Genomic DNA, 21,044 nt, shown 5'->3' on the forward strand with positions numbered 1-21,044 from the left:
CTGTGAAGCCCTGGAGGCCATAATGTCCTCCTTTCAGGTTTGTGAAGGATATATGAGAAACAGGAGATAAATCCCAGGGCCCCTCCCAGATGGAACTCTAATAGGAAATCCCAAAGGATTATAATTACAAAGCAAGAGTCAATGTAAAGTAAACCCTGACACAGAAGGGAGGAGATACGAAAACTTCCTATATCCACTCTGGCCCTGGGAAGAAGGGAAAATAAAATTCTCCTTGAAGAATTTATAATTTACAAGTCAGGTCTCTCATAAAATCTGAAGTCAAATCACATCACTTATATAATCCTAAAATCCTCAAGCAGAGAATTTAATTTGAAGTGGTATGGGACTTCCTCGGTGGCGCAGTGGTTAAGAATCTGCCTGCCAATGCAGGGGACGCGGGTTTGAGCCCTGGTCCAGGAAGATCCCACATGCTGCGGAGCAACTAAGCCCATGCGCCACAACTGCTGAAGCCCAAGCACCTAGAGCCCGTGCTCTGCAACAAGAAAAGCCATTGCAATGAGAAGCCCACGCACCACAGTGAAGACCGAAAACAGCCAAAAAATAAAGAAAGGAAAGAAGGAAGGAAGCAAGTGGTGTGGGCACATTATTGACAGATATAAATGTTCATTGTCTCCGAAGGAACTCAATTTCAACACAGGCCTCAGTTCTTACAAATTTCTAGGCAATATGAGCTGCTCATAGTAAAGAAAAAAAAAGTCACCAAACACACAAGGCAACAAGGTACCAAAAGGGAGAACAAATAGAATTGAGAGATGGTGAAACAGATCTTCAAAGATATTGGAATTACCAGACACACAATATCAAATAAATTTGTTTAATGTATTTAAAGAAATAAAAGAGAAACTTGATACTGTGGGAACTAGTACATTTGAAAAAAAAAGGAAATACAATTTCTTAAAATGCAAAAATATGTTAATTGAAATAGAAAACTCAGTAGATATTAGGTTAGAATTGCTGAGGTAACCATTACAAGAGCCTACAGCCTCCAAACAAACAAAGGCAAGGGGTGGGGAGATAAATAAAAAGAAATGTTTAAAAAAAAAGGGGACTTCCCTGGTGGTGCAGTGTTAAGAATCCACCTGCCAATGCAGGGGACACTGGTTTGATCCCTGGTTCAGAAGATCCCACATGCTGTAACAACTAAGCCTGTGCGCCACAAGTACTGAGCCTGCACTCTAGAGCCTGCGAGCCACAATTACTGAAGCCTGCGTGCCTAGAGCCTGTGCTCCGCAACAAGAGAAGCCACTGCAATGAGGAGCCTGTGCACTACAACAGTAGAGAGCAGCCCCCGCTCGCCACAACTAGAGAAAGCCCACGCGCAGCAACAAAGACCCAACACAGCCTATAAATAAATTAATTAATTTTTACAAAAAGAGAGGGAAAGTACAAGTTAATACACAGTACAAGATGAGAAAAATAAATAAAAATATATCAATCTGAATGAATGAGCTAAATTCACCAATTCAAGGATAAAGGATGTCAGACCAAATAAAAAAACAAAATCCAGCAGTGTTCTGTTTATAAAAGACAGATCTAAGAAAAAAAGATCTAAAACATAAGAACACAGAATGACAAAGTTTGGAAAAAGAAATACTAGGCAAAAAATAAAAATAAAAAGGACAAAATAACTATAGTGAGACAAAAAGCATCACTAGAGGTAAAGAGGGTCACTACATGATGATAAAGTTCAATCCATAGAGAGAAGGCACGTTCTAAGGTGGTATGTACTAACACCATAGCCTCAAAACACTACAGGGAGAAATGGAGAAATCTACCATTCCACAATGGAATATTTTAACACAAATTGTTAAATTTGTAATAGTAATTGGTAGGTCGAGTAAACAAAAATTCAATAAGGACAAGGGAGATTTAAACTGTACAATTAATAAGCTGTATATGTTCCAGTCATCTCCTTGTCTATCCCTACTTCACTGTCTTAATTACTGTAGAACTAAATAAATCAGCCCTTAACCTCATCCTTGTCCCACAAGAAGTGCTCACTAGATGTTAGTGCAGCAGCAGCAGTAACTTACTATGTGAATTTGGTCAAGGCACTCAGCCTGTGAGCTTCAGTTACCACTTCTAAAACTGGCCATAATAATAAGCTATTTTTTCAAGTTGCTTTGCAAACCAAATGAGTGTAATGTTTGTGAAGATATTTCATAAATGAAGGAATCATTGTTCTTACCCATTAACTGGTATTACAAAGTGCCAAGTGTCAAGGCAAATAACCGTCAGAGTGGTCACCAGGTGGGGCAGCAGCAGTAAGGATGTCCTGGAAGGGCACCTTATGCCAGGTGGTGGTGTGGACCCTTGGGCTATTGGATCTGGAAAGCGAGCCTGCAGATGAAGGCAGATTAGGAAAGCTTCGCGGGGCGGGGGGGGGGGGGGGGGGGGGGGGGGGGCGGCGGGTGAATGCTGCCCTCTAGTGGATGAGCCTGGAACACCTTGCTCAAACACAGACTTGCGCTTTCTGGGTGTCCATAAGTAAAGCATTCCCTAGTCAGCACCTCTACATCCCCTCAATTCCGTGGCTCTGCTTCTCATATACATTGTACGGTAGTGTGGGGGTAATTTGGAAGCCTCAGAGTGCCAAGAGCTCGCCTCAACTCAGAGCCTTGCTCGGGCAGTCGAAAGGGTAAGTGATTGGCTGTAGATCGCACAGTGCATCCATAAACAAGACTGTCTGGGCGCCCATCTCCTGATGTCCAATCTCTTTAAGACCAGAGGATGGCAAGGGCAGCCTCTCTGACTATGGTTGGAACCTAAGGAAGCCAAAGGGGAGCACATGACTCAGGATCTAGGGCCTTTATGGCACAAAGATTTACTCTCAGTTCTCACCTGAAGGCACTGAAACATTATCAAGGCTCTGGAACTAGTGGGTGCTTAATATTTGTTTGTAGAACAAATGTTAAAGGGAGGAGGTGGGAAAGGGTGTCCAAATTTCAAATAAAGTAGAAAGAGATGAGCTGCTCAGAAGCCCCCTTCAGATGGCCTGCGGATCTCTGAGGGGAAGCTGGAGAGAGGCTGAACTGTGAAGGACCCAGACTATCCACACGCCCCAGCCCCCCACTGCCCCACCAACCCATACACCCTTTTCCTTAAACCTGATGTCCTCATGGTTCCGAGATGATACAGTAGTTCTAAGAATCACATCTAGAGAAAAAAAGGGACCATTTCCTCCAGTATCTCCTTGAGAGCAAGGAACCCTTTCCTAGGACACTGCAGCAGACTTCCCCTCTTGTTTCACTGGCCCAAAAGGGAAACTGCATGGTTTTGGAAGGCCTTCTGGGGCCCAAAATTTTTATCACTCTGGTCCCAAGACCCACCCTCTCAAGAGACTCCCTCCAGCCCCTCCACAGTCCCTCCAGGGTCTCTTCAAAATTCATTCATGAAACAAATGTATCGCGTACCCACTGGGCACCAGGCACTGTTCCAGGAGCTTGGGATCTATCAGTGAACTGAACAGAGATCCCTGCCTTTATTGAACTTACATTGTAGTTGGCAGGAGGAGGGGAGAGGATACTTATGAGCACAAACAAGTAAATTACTTAGTATGTTAGAATGTGTTAAGTTGGGGAGTTCCCTGGTGGCGCAGTGGTTAAGAATCCACCTGCCAATGCAGGGGACACAGGTTTGATCCCTGACCCAGGAAGATCCCACATGCCTCGGAGCAACTAAGCCAATGCGCCACAAGTACTGAGTCTGCACTCTAGAGCCCATAAGCCACAACTACTGTGCCAGAGAGCCACAACCACTGAAGCCTGCGTGCCTAGAGCCCATGCTCTGAAACAAGAGAAGCCACTGCACTGAGAAGCCCACGCACCACAACAGTAGAGAGTAGCCCCTGCTCGCTGCAACTAAAGAAAGCCCACACACAGCAACGAAGACCCAATGCAGCCAATAAATAAATAAATAAATAATGTGATAAGTTGAAAAAAATCAAGATAAAGCAAAGAAAAAGTAGAATAGAGTAAAAAGGATTGGGAATGATGCAGAAAGGGCCTGGCTGACTTAGTAAACTAAGTCAGGGTAGGTCTCACTGAGTGAGATCTTAACAAAATCCTAAGGAAGTAAAAGAGTTATCAAAGCAGAGAACTAGAGGAAGGGCATTCCAGGTGGAGGTTCAAAGGCCCTAAGGTAGACATAGTCGGCGTGTTCAAGGAACAGGCCAAGAGTTCGAAAGTACCTGGGGCAAAGTGGGTGAGAGGGAGGCTAGTAGGAGATTAGGGTCAGAGAACTAGCAGGGCCAGGTCATGTAAAGCCTTGTAAGCCATTTTGGCTTTCCCTTGAGTGAAACATGGAGCCTTTTTCCAGGATGTGAACAGAGAAGTGACTTGATTGACTTATATTTTTAAAGGATTGATCAAGCTGTTATGCTGAGAGTAGACTATTGGGGATGAGGTTAGAAGAAGGGAGACTCAGAGACTTTTGCTGTAATCCAAGCAAGAGATGGGGATGGCTTGGACCAGGGTGGTAGGGGTGGAAAGGGGAGGATAGAAGTGACTAAATCTGGATGTCTTCTGAAGATGGAGCCAACAGATGCTGCTGATGGATGAGATGTGGAATGTGAGAGAGAGAGATGTGTCCAAGATTACTGCAAGGTTTTTGCCTGAGCAATTGGAAGGACGTGATACAGAGAGGGATCAACTGAGATGAGAAAGGCAGAGGTGTGAGAGATTTGGGGGGACAGGAGACAGATCAGTAGTTTAGTTTTGGACACATTGATTCTTGGGTTCCCAGATATTAGCATCAATTCGAAGCTAATGTCTAGTAATTCCTAAAAGGTCTGGATTTCCCCTTCCCCCTTCCTTGGAGGAAGATTTACAGCATATGCTTGTGGCAGTGCTACAGGGTCCTCCCTGAAGGGATCTGGACTCCAATTCAATCAGGACTTCAGGTCTGTGAACTGCCTTAAATGTGGAAATTGGCTAAAAGGTGGAGATACTCCACTGTGACAACAATTTAATTTAGGCTTCTAGCCATAAGACATGGAGGTTTTTCTGTTATATAGCTCAGTCATATTTAGTAAGTTGTCTCATCTATTTCATTCCTAGAGACACTCTGATCAAAGATCCCCGCAAGAAAAAAAGAAAAAAAGAAAGCTCCCTGCAAGCCAAAACATTCTGATTATTGCTTCATCCTGCCGCACGTTGCAGTGAAGGCCCCCTCCTTGCCTCTGGCAGTTCAGCCACTTGGCCTCTGCTCCTCTAGGACCTCATCATCCCCAGTGAAGTCAGAGAGACCATCTCAGTGGCGCCTCTTTCAGTATCCAAACTACAGAGGACATCCACCATAAAATTGTTCAAGGATACTGCTGCTGCTGTCACTAATGCTTATCTCAACACCTAGGTGAAGAACTACCCTCTGAGCTCTCTTGGGAATGTACTTGGTGGGAATAGGGAGTATATGCAATTTCATGTGCTAAATCTTCTCCAACATTCTTATCTTTTTAGACATCAGATACATTTACCAAAAGAATGCTGATCTCTCAACCTCACTGAATACAGGTCATGTTGAGTCCTAGGTTCAGTCAACCAAATAAGCCAACTATGAGAGCTACTTTCAGCTGCAAAAGATAACATGTTAAATCTAGAATCTCTAGTAAGGGCACTCATAACAATAAATCAGTCTGATCCAGTGTTGTAGTCTTTCCTCCTTGACTCCACCCCAGCTCTACTCAATTAGATTCTCCAAGGGTGGAGGCCTGGTATCTGTCTTGTTAACAAGCATCCCAAGGAATTCCCTGGTAGTCCAGTGGTTACGACTTGGCACTTTCACTGCCAGGGAAATAAGAGTCCTCAAGCCACCCAATGTGGCCAGAAAAAAAAAAAAAAGCATCTCAGGTAAACTTCATGTAGCCAGCTGGAATCCACCCAAGGAATAGCTTTGGGGAACCACTGGTCTAATCCACTTTCCTTCTTTTAACAGAATCTGAGGCTGGAGAGAGAAAGTGACTTGCTCCAGACTAAAAGTGAGTTCATGTCCAAGTCAGGACAATAACTTTGGTCTCCCGACTCCTTATGGGAACTTCTGCTGCTCTTCCAGGCCAGCTTTACCACAAACCTCAAGATATCTGATCAGCATACCTGAGAAACTGGCATGGAGATGGGTCGGAATGGTGGGCAAACCAAGACTGCACATGTTCAATGCTACAGGCACTGTGATGAAGGTGACCTAGTTTGGGAGAGAATGATATGTTTCCTTATGGTTGATTTTGGTTATAAGTGACTAAAAAAATCAACCCACCAGGATTAAGCCAAAAGGAAATGTACTGGCTTACCCTGTGTAAAGACCGCGTGTAGGTTTGCTCCAGACATGGTGAGATACGGAGGCTCCGCTCATCAAGGTTGGTTTTCACTGTCTCTGCTCTCTGTTGACTCTGTCCTCGGGCAGGCTGTCTTCTCAGGGCTCTGTTTCCCCAGGTTCTTGCACAGCAGAGAACAGAGGGGAGCTTTGTCTCAGTGGTAGCAGCAAAAGTGCCATCGGCTGTAATCAAGTTACATGTCCATCTTTAAATGAGGTACTGTAGCCAGAGAAATGTGATAGGCTTTTTGACCCAGACCTAGGTCAAGTGCCCCACTGAGTCATGTTACTCCACTCTGGGAGCACAGGTACTTAGAGTGGGAGAAAGGTGGCCAAGACCAGGGTAAGAGTGCCAGGAGAAAGATGAGTAACTGCTGAAAGGCAAAAATTGCAGACGTTCCCGGTCTAGGAACAATGGGGAAATTGACAACGGCTGTGGAGAAGGTGACAGTTATAATCCAGTGGTGACATTAAGGTGTTGGTTATAATCCTACGGTTACGTGAGAGATGGTGGTTATAACGCCTGCCTCTGGGTGTGTCCTCCCAGCCCTAAACCTCCACCTTCTTTGGGAACTGCCCACCTCACATATAAAAGGGTAGGTCCTCACCATCGAGTATGTTCAATGTGACACAACACCTCTGTGGCTATAGCTCAGTGCCACCTTTACAAGTGGCCAGAGAGGCTCCTGCCCATTAGGGGGCCCTTGATATCAAAAGTACCCAAAGAGTCATTTATTACGGACCACATGGCATCTGCCACTCGGGACCCAGTGCTCAGCGCTGCACAGTGTAAGCCATAACCCTCAACATCTGCTCAGACCTAACACGATTCAGCCCCAGGGAAACAAAGGCTTCTCGGCATCTCTTGCCTTGTCCTCCAAACAAAAGACGATTGCATCCCAATACCGGAAGGTTTGCATTGCTGCTGAAATTGCAGACAGCCACTGTTTGGAGTGTGGGGAAGACTGGAGAAAGCACTTAGGTAAGAGAAAATACAAATTAATTAACTTGTCAGATCCTTCAGAGAGCATGAATGTGTAGATTCGTGAATAAGGGAGTATTGTTTCCCAGCAAGTACAGAGCGTCCATTTTTGTGCTTCAGTTGGTGTTCCAGCGGGTGGCACGGTATTTGCAATAGTAGCATACGATGGTTGAGGAACATTCTGCAATATTAACCAATGTATTTTACAGTAAAATTTGTAAATGAAGGCAAAGCATGACATGCAAGAAGCACTCCGGCCAATTCTTTACTGTTATGACTCTAGGCATTGCTTTACGAGATGATAAAAACTGTGATATAAGATGTAGGGTTTTCTGTGATGTCATCAAAATACATTGTAATGTGTTCCGTGCTGCTGATGATTTATCACATACACACCACTTAAATATTTGAACATGTTATGTAACATTCAGTTATCTCTAAATTTAAGTACTGCTTTAAGAATTTTATTGCCATTTCTAGTTGCTACTACCTCAGCAGAACAGTTTCCCCAAATTGAAATTTTTAAAAACTGAAAAACAAAACAAAACAAAACCAGACTGAGGAAAGGTTGTCTAATTAGGCATTATTATCAGTAGAATACAAATTATGTGAAAATTTAATTACTGCAAAACAATTTGTAATTTTGCTGAAATCAAAGCAAGAAAAATAGGTTTTATGAAATGAAAATATAATAATTCATGCGTTATTCACATCTTTGTGTTTTCACTCATCTAACATTGCTGACCCTTTAACAAAGCACCTGTATATGCTCGATGATAATTAAATTCAGTCATCTTTGGTATTTTGATGACTTTCTCTGTATAAAAAAATCAAAACCTATTTTTCGGTGTGTCATTATGAAGGTGTATTTGTCAAGGTAGGAGGACAGATTTCTGGCCACTGCATTCTAGGAGAAGTCCCTGATCCCCTTCCACATGTTCCTTTCTTTTCCTTAGTGTAGACTGGATGTTTTTTGTTCCCTGTGCCTGCTCTAAAGGCGCCCTTGGTGAAGACAGTGGTGGAAGGTGGAAAGCTGGAGACGTTGATAAAGACTGATGACAGAGGTGTAGATAACGAGGCCTGGAGCAGAATGCAGTTGGGGCTGCCCTCCTTCCAGTCCTTGCTTGGGTCCAGCAGACTTGAAGTCCTGCCCAGCCAACAGAAAAGCAAGGCAGGAAGGCCCGCGGGCGGGGAGAACAGACTTGCTTGAGCCCCACCTGAGGTGTAGAATCGAGGCAGGCAGTGCTGCTCAGTGGGTAAGAGCCGGCTCTGGAGTCCCAGCTCTACCATCCGCAAGCTGCGTGACCCTAGGTGGGTTACTTTGCCTCTCTCTGCCGGTTTCCTCACCACGTCACATAGGGTTTTGTAAGGAGTAAGCGAGGTACTGAGTCGAGCACTTAGCAGAGCGCCTAGCACACAGTAAACGCTCAGTAAACGTAGTTGGTTTTGTTCTTCCAGGTTGTAAGCTCCTGAGAGCAGAAATCCTGGTTTATTTCCATTGTTCATCAGCAGCTTGTAGGTGCTCCTGGGCAAAAATATTTAATGACACGTTCCTCCCCGCTCCGGCCGCCCCCCGCCCCCGAGGCGAGTACCGGGCCGCGGGCGGCGCCGGCTCTGCCCAGAAGCCACACCCCTCGGAGGGAGAGGGCGCGGGAGCCAGCCTATTGTTGTGGCCGAGATTCTTTCCGAAACGGAAAGCCTTGAATTAGGGGATTGCGGCTCCAGGCTCCGTGGGGCTCCTCCTGTGGTGCTGGGGCGTTACAGACGCCGGCCTGAGCCCCTCCCTCTCTGAATTCTTCCCCGCTCACTGAACCCCCGTCCCGTCCTCTGAGCCTCCACCTCTCCTTTAAGCCCCCTTCTCTCACTGAGCCTGCCTTTGCTCGGTGTCTCCATCGCTTCCCTGAACCCATCTCCTCACAGAACCCCCTCTTCCCTGCACCCCCTCTTCTCTCTAAGCCCTCCTGAGCACCCACCCTTCTCTCTCAGCAGCCCCGTCCCTCGTTTCCTGCCCTCACTGAGACCCTGGCTCCTGCTGTCCCCTTGGCCTATTGCTCTCACCATGCCTCCCTCAACTGCCCCCCACCCTCTATAACCTCCCCTCCCTCCCATCCCACCCCCATCAGAAATCCCCTCCAGACCCAGGTCCGATAACCCCTCCTCTCTGAAAGCGTCCCAGCCCATCCAGGGCAGAACAAATCCCCCACCCGCCCCTGTCTCACAGCAGCACTGCTCTCACTTGGGCTGTGATCAGTCCTTCACACCTCTGTCCCCACCCCCACCGCTGCTGCAGGCCGAGCTCCCTGAGAGCAAAAGCCAGGTCTGACCCATCTACTGACCCCAAGGCACAGGGCAGTGTTCCAAATGACTTGTTGACTCAGATGAGAGCGAGACTGCAGGATTAGAAAAAAAGACTTAGGCCAGTGGTGTCGGGAAGGTGTTGGAGGGCGAGACCTAAGAGGCCAAGATTCCTGATATTTACAAGCACCTGAGGTACCAGGTGCTTTCTCAGGCACCACTTCTTTGTGCCACACAAAAGCTGGTCTTATTCCCATTTTACACAGAAGGAAACTCAGAGAGCTTAAGTTCTTGCTTGAAGCCACACAGCCAGTGAGTGACAGACCAGAATTAGAATCAAAGGCACTGAGGTGTGGGTGGCTGGGGTGAGGGGCCTGTAGCTGGCTGGCGGGGGAGGTGACACATTTCTCCTCTGGGACAATGTGGATCTCGTGCCTGATTCTGAATCTGAAGGGTCTCCTGACCTGTCTCATCATTCCCGACACTGACCAGAGCTGTGCCCCCATCCTCCCACCACCCTCTCCTGGAAGGAGCCAGTTCTGACTCAGACCCATTCCGATCTACCCTCATCCTCAGGGTGATCCGGGAATGAGCTCGGAAATAGGAAGGAAACATCCCTCAGATTTGACCTCCCTCCTCAACCAAGGTCCTGGCTCTAGGGCCAAAAGGAGTCACTTTAAGGCTCTCCCTGGGGACCAGGACCAGAAAGACAGATGATCCGGTTCAAGTCAAGTGTGGCCAAGAGACAGGCAGGGCAGGCAGCTGGATCTCCCGTGATCTCCCCCATCTCCCACCTCTTTCAGGGCTGACTCCTTCAAGGCTCTCTCACCCAAAAGCCCAAAGCTGAAAGCCCCTCCCATCTGACATTGCCCCCATGACTCTCCTCTCCAGGATGGTAATATGTGTCTATTGACATCCTGGGATAGGGTACCGTCACCCCTCAGACTGTGAGTTCCTGAGAGCAGGGCTCTTTGATCAACTCCCACTCCAGACTCCCAAGGGCAGGACTGTGTCTCCCCCCTCTGATTGGGGGCTCCCAGGGCTGGGGCTGTGTCTCCCCATCTGAGCACTTCTGAGGGGAGGTGGGCTCACTTCCAGTCACCTTCATCAGACCAGTGGCTAACCCAAGGCAGCACCTGCACTGCACTCTGAATCCCCCTCTTTCTGTAGCCCAGTATCTGTTCGGAGCTGAGAAGTAGGCCCCTGCCTGCCTTTCCACCCAACCCGGATGCTCCTTTAAGACCAAAGGGATGGGGGTTGTATAAGAGTCAGACACAACAGCCCCATCCTCCCCCTCCTTCACAGGCCAGGTTTCCTGCCATTGACAGCATCCCATCTGGGCCCTGCCCAGCCTCATGCTTAACCCCTTCATGACCAGATCTCAGGACTACCAGCCTGCACCCCCAACCTTCATCTGTAAAATTAGGAGAATGAAAGTACGTATTTCATTGGGTTGTTTTGTGGATTAGATGTGTTAATCATTTATGTGAAGTGCTCAGAACAGCACCTAGGATATATTAGTCTCTCAATAAAAATTAGCTATTCTTCCTAATTGTGTGAGCTTGGGTGAGTCATTTCATGTATCTGAGCCTCAGTCTCTTCAGCAGTCAAATGGAGAAAATAATAAACCTACTTCCAAAACATAGTCCTGGGGATGAATTGTGATAATGCATATGAGAACATTTTGTAGAGTGCTGTTAACAACACAATATGAGACTCATGGACAAAAAAAAATATACTCCCTTTAACTAGGTAATAAAAATCTCTTACCAGGAGACAGGCCTTCTGGTTTTCAGACTTATTACCTTACTTGATAGGCAGAGGGTGCAGTGGAAAGAGTAGATTTGGGGTTGGAATTAAGCACCCCCTTTGGATCCCATTTCCTTACTGGTGAAGTGGGGTGGTTACCCCTGCTGGGTCCTCTGTTTAGGGTCCTTGGGAGGGACAAAGGAGATCAGAGAACACAGGTGTGAATGTACTTTGCAAACATTAAAAAGTGCTAGAAGGGAGGGAAAGGGATTTGTGAAAAGTAGCCATGGGGAGGGGGTGCAGAGACCCCTTGGCAGGGACATTGGTCTTTGAGCTCTGGATACTGCAGAGTTTACCCACTGGGGAGAAAAGAGGGGCTTTCTTGGAACCAGCACTGTGGAGCCAGGGCTCCCCTTTGGGACATAAGGTGTCAAATAAGAAACTGTGCCAGCTCTAGAACTTCCCAATGGGGTCAGAGAAGGAAGGAGGTCTTACCAGGCTTGGCCCCAGAATCATCCCTTCATCACCCTCTTCCCAGCCAATCCCATATGCCTTCAAAGGACATTGGGCAGAGGTACCTCCAAGGCTCCCTTGTGTCCTTCATGCAAAGACTTGCTGGAAGGTGCTCACCCTGCACGTCCACAGCACCGCTGCCCCTACCTTTACGTTGAAGATTCCTGGCCACACCCCTAGGGAGAGGAAGCTTGACACCATCCACACACCTGGACCAGGACAGGTCTAAACTTGCTACAGAGGGGGGATAGCATGGTTAACTAGAACCCTGCGCCTTCCTATCTGAATGAAGAGGATCCACCAAGGCCCAGCAGAGGGGGCTGACCCCATGTGAATAGCACGGCCCCACCCCAGGCCACTGGAGGAAGCTTGGGAATCAGGAGACCTTGTTTGGGGTGCTGGCTGTACCCCAAGCTCACTGTGCCTCTGTGCAAATCACTTAACCTGCCAGGGCCTGTGTGACCATCTGTAAAATAAAGGAACTGGACATGGTCCAAAGGTCCTCTCCAGCACTGAGACTGTGACCAGGAAGGAGTTAACCGAGGCCAGGCTCCAGGTCAGGGAGGCAAGGGTTAATTTGGGGGGGTGGAGGCTCTCTTGGCTTTTCCTGTGGAGAGTGAGGTTTGGCTGCCACCAAAGTTACTTCCAGTCCCTGCTGTCCCTCCTGCCTTCAGTCTAGACCTGCCCAGGGACCCTGGCATTCAGCCTCCCCACGCAGAGGTGAGTGCATCCCGAGCCCCCGGTTGGGGTGGGAGGGCACCCAGGGACCCAAGGGCAAGGAGGCTGACACCAAGCCAGTGAGCACAGTCCCCCAGCCCGCATCTGCGTCCAGAACCAAAGGCTTGGGCAAAGTTTGGACCACTAACCCCAGTATTGGGAGAGGGTGGGCAAAGGATGGAGGGCACAAGGATGTCTGCCAGGCTTCTAGGGTAGAACATCTGTGGTCGGGCACCAAGGCAGCCAAGAAGGCAGCGAAGAGACAGTGAACAGCAAACTATTTTGGTCCCTGTGTTTAGGAACTTTTTATAGCCTCCTGCTCAGGGCTGGGAAGAGGAGGGCACAGGGGGGTACCCATGAGGTCAAACAAGCACAGTGCCCTCCTGGGACCTTGGAATCTGACCTATTGCCAAGTTTAGTCCTTGGGAGGCAGGAAGCAGGGCACTGTCAGGCTCTCCTTCTGCCTGGGTTCCCAGTCACCAAATACCTATGGGCGACTTACTAGACACTAGATGGGTGTACCTAAGTGTGTGTGTGTGTGTGTGTGTGTGTGTGTGTCTGTGTGTGTGTGTGTACATGCAGGCTGCCTTGAGGTGGGTGGGGTTGGCAGAGTCTCTGCCCCAAGGCCCCTTATCAGGGCTCCCCTCCCCCCATCGCTGGCAAGTTCTGTTCCTTTGTTGCCTCTAGCCCCAGGTCTCCTCAGTCCCCAGAACTGATGTGTCCCTCTTAGCTGAATGGAGGATGGGGGGAGTGGGGAAACAGGGATGGGGTAGAGTGTGCTGAGCCATGTGGGTGGCCCATTCTGTGGCTGCCAAGGGAACTGTCAGCTCTTGATTTACAACCCCGCCTGGCCCCCTTCCCCAGCAGAAGGGAGGTGGAGAAGGGTCACAGGGTCTCAGGATGAGGGATCCTGAGGGCAGATTTCTGGGAGTGCAGGTTATTGGGAAGAATTAGTGGAAGGAAATTTTTAGTGAGATAAGGGGGCCATCACTAGCAGAAACTGCTTGGTTTTATAGCAGCAGGAATAGAAGGAAAACATAGAGGAAAGTTCTGATAGGCAAGTGAGATATTCATTCTGAACTAGTTCTGGACTGCAAAGCAAGAGTTCTGGGTTCCAGTCCTGGACCCAAACTCTCAATAAGGCCTGAACAAGCCTCCTCCTCTCTGGGCCAGTTTTCTCTTCTATGAAATGGAAATGCAGAGGTAAACAAGGTGATGTTTACAGCTGGGCATTCTGGAATTCCCTTTGCAGGGGCACAGAGTGGGTGGCAGGTAGCTGGCTGAAGTGACCTGGTGACCATCTCCCTCTCGTTCCCTGGTGGCCCTGCTGGGCCTGGGCAGGGCAGTTGGCTGCAATTACTGGAGGCTCCTACCCTGTGGTTATATCCCTGACCTCTGTGCTTGGGGGCGGGATGGGTGGGTCCTGCTGGAGCCAGCGTGTGGCTGGGAAGCCTCCTTGTCTAGGACTCAAAGTTGCTAGGTTGGGAAGAGGTATTTTTTCCGGTTGAGGCTACTTTCGGGAATTGGGCAGGGACCAGCCCCATTTCCTTTTCCAAGTGTCCTGCTTGCTGATGCCTGCTTGGCATGGCCCCGTGGCCAGAATGGGGCACCCTCAAAGGGGCATATGTTTCTGGGTGGCCAGGGAGACCCTGCTCATTGTCTTTGAGAGATGGGGGGAGGGATATCTGAGCCTCTGCCCCCTGGGCATGACACCTGGCTGACTTGGATGGGGGAGGGGTGGCTGGCTGAGCCTATTCCCAGGAATGCCTGCAGGAGAGGGGCAGGGACATCCAGTCTCCCCCTGACCGTTCCTCTTTCCCTGCAGGTCCCAGGGAGCCCCAGCCAATTGCTCTCAGCTCCTCAACTATCTGCCTCCCTCCAGTGGCTTATGGGGCACTGTCCTGCCCAGTTCTGCTAAGATGCTCCTGGCCTCTCCCTCCACCCCGTCCAGGGGACGGACCCCCAGCGCCGTGGAGAGGCTGGAGGCCGACAAAGCCAAGTATGTCAAGACGCACCAGGTGATAGCGCGACGCCAGGAGCCAGCTCTGCGTGGGGGTCCCAGGCCGCTCACACCGCACCCCTGTAACGAGCTGGGGCCCCCTCCATCGCCTAGGACGCCCGGGCCCGCCCGCCGGGGCAGTGGCAGGCGGCTGCCAAGGCCTGATTCCCTCATCTTCTACCGCCAGAAGCGGGACTGCAAGGCTTCGGTGAACAAAGAGAACGCCAAAGGCCAGGGGCTGGTGCGTCGCCTCTTCCTGGGCGCCCCCCGAGACGTCGCTTCGAGCAGCCCAGGCTCAACGGAGCGACCCGCGGCTCCTGGGGGTTGGGCCGCGCCCCAAGATGCCCCGGAAGCAGCGGGCAAGCGGGCATTGTGCCCCACGTGCTCGCTGCCCCTGTCGGAGAAGGAGCGCTTCTTCAACTACTGCGGCCTGGAGCGCGCGCTGGTGGAGGTGCTGGGCGCCGAGCGCTTCTCTCCGCAGAGCTGGGGCGCCGACGCCAGCCCCCAGCCCGGAACGTCGCCGCCGCCCGGCTCCGGGGACGCCAGCGACTGGACGTCCAGCGACGGCGGCGCAGATCGTCGGGACGGTGCGGAGGGCGGCGGCTCCGAGGCGGCGGGCTCGGCGCGGGACGGGCGCCCCCCGGTGTCGGTGGTGGAGCGCAACGCGCGCGTCATCCAGTGGCTGTACGGCTGCCAGCGCGCCCGCGGCCCGCCGCGCGAGTCCGAGGTGTGACCGCCGCCGCTCGGGAGCGGGCTCCCGTGGAGTCTGGGGCCCGGGGAAGGGCAAGGGGCGGGCGCGGGGCTGGACCCAGGCACGGCACGGACGCCCTGCCTCTAAACCGCCAGGTGCTTTTGGGCAAACCCTTCCCTCTGGATCTCTGTTCCGCTCGTGAACCTTGGGAGGATGGGAGAAAATGATCCCGAAGGCCCTTCCCAGCGCAGACGGCGGACGGAGAAGGAGCGGCCTCGTGGCCCCTCGGAGACGGCCGAGGGGCGAGTGAAGACTGGGGTGGGAGATCAGAGAACCTGCTGGATAAAGCCAAAAAGTTATTTAAAGGAGTCGAGAGGTTGGATTACAGAGCAGACGCACGAGGGTTTTGGAGTGTGGGTTCCAGACTGACTGTGCCTCTCGGGACCGCAGATACACCCCCTCGGTAATCAAAGTATTTTTGAAATGGTCACAAAGCGCTTGGCAAAGTTCCTAGCATATAGGAAGTGCTCAATAAACGAAGCCGTATGACCACTACCGAATTAGTACTAACACTATTATGACCATCTCCGCCAACGACCGCCCCAGGAGGGTCCAACCTAGAGCTGGGAAGCAGAAAGAGCGCATTTGGGGAGTTTGGGGGAGGGATCTGCTCTAGAAATCTGAGGTTCACCAGCCCCTGAAGGCCCCCATTCCTGGAGCTCTGCTGCCCATTTTGGTTACTAGGTGTGAGGGCCGAGATGTGGAGGATCCAGAATCGAGACAATAAAGGACTCTTCAAACTAGGATTTTGCGAACCCGCAGCCTCACATCTTGTCACTGTCTTCCTTCCCCTCAAAGACAAGCAGGTCACCTGTTTTCCTCACACATTCACGCTTCTAAGTCTTTGTTCACGTCCTCCTCCCTTTGCTTGGGTTACCTTCCCCTTTCTCTCCATTCATCCTTCTAATATTACATATATGCGTTCTCTCTCATGAACTCCTGAATTTCCCAGCCGGCCTCATCTCCTCTGATCTCCCAAGTGCAGCCTTATTTTTGTGCCTCAACTTATCACCTTGTGTGGGATCCTCTGGTAGCCTGGGTTCTCTCGTTAGTCACTGACCTTCCCCTAGCACAGGGACAGCCCACGTGGCAAGGCCACAAAGAAACGTTTGTCGAATTATAAGGGGCCGGACAGGGCGGCAGGACTTGTCCTCTGGGATTCCCCAGATTCCTGGAAAGTTGTACCCTAAATCGAACACAATCTATCCTGATACCTGGGATGTCTCTGATTACTTTATCATCCCTGTACGTTCGTGGGGGGAGAAGGCGAGGACCACTCCAGCTGGACCCCGCCCTGAGGTTGCCCACCTGAAAGCAGATTTCCCCTCCATAGAGACAAAAGCACGCGGGCACACGGGGTGTCAGGCCAGGGTTTTGTTTTGTTTTTTATCGCGGGAGGGGAGGAGCGGGTGCCCAGTTGGCCGGCAGGCTAGTCGCCCTTGGGCGCAGATTTCACCCTCATCTCGGCTAGTTTGTGGGTGAGGAAGCCCCACGTGAAACCCGCCGCGGGATCGGCTTCCCGCGGCTCGGGGCGCTCGGCAGCCTCGTCCCCGGCTTCAGGGTCCGGCTCTGGGGTGGCTTCCGCGCCGCGCAGCATGGACGCGGCCGCCGCCTGCTGCTGCTGCCACCTGCTGGCGAACGCTTCCCAGAACCCGGGCCCGCGCGCCGCCGCCGCCGCCGGAGAGCCGGACTGCGCCGCCAGCGGGCTGCGGGAGACAGGCGGGGTCAGGGGCTGGCCGAGAGGCCCCGGAGAGGACAAAGGACAGGAGGCGGGCTCCAGGGACCAGCAGTGGGGCCAGCGGGGCCCGGGAGAATGGGGGCAGGTCAGGGCCTGGAGGCAAGGGGAGGGCTCAGAGGCACTGCGAAAGGGGGCCGTGGTGGGACAGGGTCAGGGGATTAGGTGAGGGGTCTGGGAAGAGGGGGCCGGGGTCAGGATCCCTGGGGAGAGAGCTGGGGTCAGGGGTTTAGGGTAAGTACTCGGGGAGAGGGGTGAGGCCAGAGGACGGGAGCCAGAGGCGCGGGGTCGGGAAAGGTGGAGGAGAAGCAGCCCTGAAAGGGGGACGGGCGGGAGGATGCGAAAAGTTGGGACCCGAACAGGAGGCTTAGATCCGGCGATGGGGGCGGGGTCAGACTCCGGAGGCGGTCGTTCCGGAAGACACGGGCAGAGCCCTGGGGAGAGAGGCGGGACGGGGACAGGGGTCTGGTTCTGGCAGGGAAAGAGGGTCCAGAAAAATGAGGGACGCTGGGCAGAAGGACGGGTGGAACGACCCCGAGGGAAGGAGAAAGGCCTAGATCAGAGGCTTAGGGGAGAGGGAAACTAGGGAGGTAGCAAGGTGATGTGGGGGGAGGGGCAGTCAAGGAACTGTGTTGAGGCTTGAGGTAGGGAGGGGGATGAGCTGGAGGGATGAGCCGGAGGGAGGAAAGTAACCTGGGGCAGGAGAGAATAGGTGGGTCGGGGGGACCTTAGGGAAGAAGAAAGGAATAGGGGACTGTCCGAAGAGAAGTGTGACTGGACTGGAGGAAAGGGCAGAGATGGAGCGTGTACCAGAACAGAGCTAGGAGGAAGACGAGGCCCTGGGTCTGACCCTGTACTCCCCCAGCATCAAAGACCTGCTAAGACAGTGGTTCCTAAACTATTATTAGTCCTCAGGGAGCTCGCTGGAAATATAGATTCCAGGCCTCAGCCAACACCTGCTGAATCAGAATCTTTGAAGGAGGGTCTGGGAATTTGTGTTTGTCTCAAGTTCCCTGGGAGGATGAGGGTTTAGACCAATACTTGGGAGCCACTAATCTGAACCACTCTCTGTTCCAAACACCTAAAACGTCTCTCCTGGGTTCCATTATTCTAGGGAGATGACCCCTCCCACATGGATGGGGAGAGAGAGCACATAATAATACCTTCTAGCATCTCAATCCCAACAGCTGGTAAATTCCTCCTAAAATCTAACCTAATCTCCCAGATATGCTGATTGGGCCTCTTTCCTGCTAAGAGAAACAGAAACAGCCAGGGGCTGGCCCTCCTCAGTCCTCGATGGTCAGAAAGACAAACCAGAAGGAAAGGACGTGGGAGAAAGGGGTCCCCAGGCCCATCCCAGGCCCTTCCCTCCAACCTCAACACACACACATACTGGTCAGCACAGGGCTCTGGTGACAGCAGCTTGTCCTCATCTTCTTTGTTAAACAGAGACGACATTGTCAGCCAACCTTTCACCCCGACCCCCTGAACCTGGGAGAGAGGGGCTGGGAGTCAAGGAGGGGCCCCAGCACCGCCCCCCCCCCCAGGACTCCACAGCAGCTTCTGCCGGCTCCCCAGGGTTGGGGTGGAAGAAAGGAGAACTCACCCGGCGGGCCAGCTGTGACATGGGATGGAAGGTCTCTTCAGTTGGTTCTGCCATCTCAGACTCCACTAAAACTGGGTTCTCCTTCTGGGACACAAACCCCCCCCCACCCCCAGCATGAGAGAGGCCCCAGAGGAATACGACCTCCCTCCCCCACTGCTAGCCTGATACACACAGACCAGGCACTCCAAACTCAGTGGAACAAGACACACACCTACCCCCGACACCCTCCAAAAATGCACACAGGTGTCCCTCAATGCAGAGCTACCTGTCACACCTATTGCCTGAATAAATCCCTGCAGACACCTTTGAGTTCACATACCTGCCCACCCACAGACACATCCATACACACTCCAAAACATGTGGACAAGAGCTTGCACGCCATTGTACACACACACCTGTATAGGAGCATGCCTCCACATGGTTACAACTCTTCACCTGTACATAGATATATGTACTGTGAGGCAGCTGCACATGGACACTTACATAGTTATACCAGTCACACCTGTGCACTTCCACAACTGCAGACAGCTGCATGGAGGCCCACCCACAGACACCAAGACCCCAGTGTACACACACACCCGAACACACACACCATACAAACATAGTACCTGTGAATGCCTGCATGCCTTCTGCCCCAAATGTAAACACCTGAAAATACCAGTTCACACCTACACACGCCCCTTAACTGGGGATTCCACATGGACACCAATCGCAATACTGACCCACAGATACTTCTGCACAGGGCCAGCCCCGGGCACCAACCTGTGTAGACATACACTTATCCACACTGACATACACACACCCCAGAACTAGTTCCTGCCTCTGCCATGTCTTTTTGTGCAATTGCCATTTATCACAGCCTCCAGAGGTAAGCCTGTTTTGGAGCCTTTTCAATTTATTTTGTCAGAATAAACATGGTCCCAGTATGGCTCTGATCTGATAATGCTACAGGGACCCTCAGTGTACAAGTGCTGCTTCCCCTACCCCTAGTCTGAGGGGCTCGCTTCCTCTAAGGCAAGTCACCCCACTTCTGCTCAGCTCTGCCCATTAGAAAGCTGTGTCAAGCTGAGTGTATCTGTGTGGGTACTGCCCGTGGGCCCTAAAAGGATCCCTTCCATGTGGCAGCCCGTGAGATCTCTGGAGACAGTGACCATGCTTCCAGGGCTCCTCAAGTCTTCTCTTCTTCCTTGGTTTTCTGGAGTGTCCTGACTTGCTGACACTGCACCATGCTATTGGCCATCCATGAATTGCCAGTTGCTTCTACAGAAATCAATCTCTCCCCGCCCCCGCCCAGAGCCAGTCCCTTGCCCTTCTTTGTACCTTTCACTCCTGCTGCCTCTCTGCCCATGCCCCATCTAGCAAGCAGGATGGTACCCACCTCTTCTGCCAGATCCTCCTCAGATTCCCCACTCAGGGTCTGGAGCACTTTGGACTTGTAGGTTTTCCAGAAGGCCTGGTTCATGGCTGCAGGGTAAACGGGCCTAGCACCCAGGCACGAGAAGCTGGCGGCTCAGTGGGCATCCAGTGGGTCTGGCTCCAGGAACTTGGTGAGGCTGAGAGACTGTCCCAGGGATCAGGTGACCTCATTAAAGATGCACCAGCCTCCCCAGATGGCACAGTGCCCAGCAGGTGAACCCAATTCAAAGGAGTCTGTGGTGAGAGCCAGCATCTGCCACTTCAGCCCCTTGTCTTGACCCATATTCGCCAAGAATAATGAAGACATCTCTCCACAGAAGCCTCCTTCCTGAGCCTAGGAGTTCTTGAATTTTATCCTTTGGAATGAGTCCAGAAAAATCCTCTTCCACTCATGAACTCCATTTACAAAGTCCTTGGGCTCAAGACCCACAGTGGTGCCCCTGTGACTATAGCCATACCAGCTGTGCCCTCAACAGGGCCCTGCCCTATGTCTGCACTCAGCCTCTATGAACTGGAGTGAGAAGGTCCCAAGGCTCCCAGTCGGTGCCCTGGGCTTACATTTCACCTCTTTGTCTGGGCTGGAAACTGATTCCTCTCCCCAGGGATGCACGTGCTGGTCTCCCTGTTTCCTGGCAACAGGTTCCAAAGAACTGGAGCCCCTAAATTATTGCTGAGTTCCTCTGGTCAGCCTGGAAAGCACCAGGCCCTGGTGCATGGGGAAAGGCTCTCCGGCCCTCTCCCCACTCTGAGCACACAACACCTAGGCTGTATCTCTCCTTTGATGCCAGCCCATGCCTGAGAGTCCAGGGCTCAGAGAAAGGGGTCAGAGACGGGAGGTCCTTCCGTGAGCATCTCCTTTTCTTGTGAGAGGAGCTGACTCCTCTTGAATCTGACAGGACACCCGAGCACTGTGATCTCAGGGGAGGAATAACTGGGGAGGGGTGAGAGGTGGCA

The 21,044-nt window shown here is 51.6% G+C and overlaps 2 protein-coding genes across 2 annotated transcripts; one reads left to right on the forward strand and one right to left on the reverse strand.

Moving 5' to 3' along the window:
- The first annotated feature begins 12,500 nt into the window (after positions 1-12,500).
- FAM110D (family with sequence similarity 110 member D) lies at positions 12,501-15,633 on the forward strand. The gene is made up of 2 exons (XM_057748664.1): positions 12,501-12,586; positions 14,409-15,633. Exon 2 carries the CDS (start codon positions 14,503-14,505, stop codon positions 15,313-15,315), a length of 813 nt encoding a protein of 270 aa, XP_057604647.1. The 5' UTR covers positions 12,501-12,586; positions 14,409-14,502; the 3' UTR covers positions 15,316-15,633.
- Positions 15,634-16,762: 1,129 nt separating this feature from the next.
- C1H1orf232 (chromosome 1 C1orf232 homolog) lies at positions 16,763-20,136 on the reverse strand. The gene is made up of 4 exons (XM_057739948.1): positions 20,053-20,136; positions 18,675-18,758; positions 18,462-18,559; positions 16,763-17,039 (listed from the first exon to the last, which is right to left on the reverse strand). Exons 1-4 carry the CDS (start codon positions 20,134-20,136, stop codon positions 16,763-16,765), a joined length of 543 nt encoding a protein of 180 aa, XP_057595931.1.
- Positions 20,137-21,044: the final 908 nt, after the last annotated feature.

Source organism: Hippopotamus amphibius, chromosome 1, assembly GCF_030028045.1.
Source record: "Hippopotamus amphibius kiboko isolate mHipAmp2 chromosome 1, mHipAmp2.hap2, whole genome shotgun sequence".
NCBI classification, from domain to species: domain Eukaryota; kingdom Metazoa; phylum Chordata; class Mammalia; order Artiodactyla; family Hippopotamidae; genus Hippopotamus; species Hippopotamus amphibius.

Excerpts from the sequence above, each read along its gene's own strand:
- FAM110D (XM_057748664.1), top strand. The coding sequence starts at position 14,503 with ATGCTCCTGGCCTCTCCCTCCACCCCGTCCAGGGGACGGACCCCCAGC.
- C1H1orf232 (XM_057739948.1), bottom strand. The coding sequence starts at position 20,136 with ATGAACCAGGCCTTCTGGAAAACCTACAAGTCCAAAGTGCTCCAGACC. Across the intron at positions 18,560-18,674 it reads TGTCACAGCTGGCCCGCCGG|GTTCAGGGGGTCGGGGTGAA; the intron begins GTGAGTTCTCCT and ends CCTCTCTCCCAG. Across the intron at positions 17,040-18,461 it reads CCAGAGCCCTGTGCTGACCA|CCCGCTGGCGGCGCAGTCCG; the intron begins GTATGTGTGTGT and ends TGTCTCCCGCAG.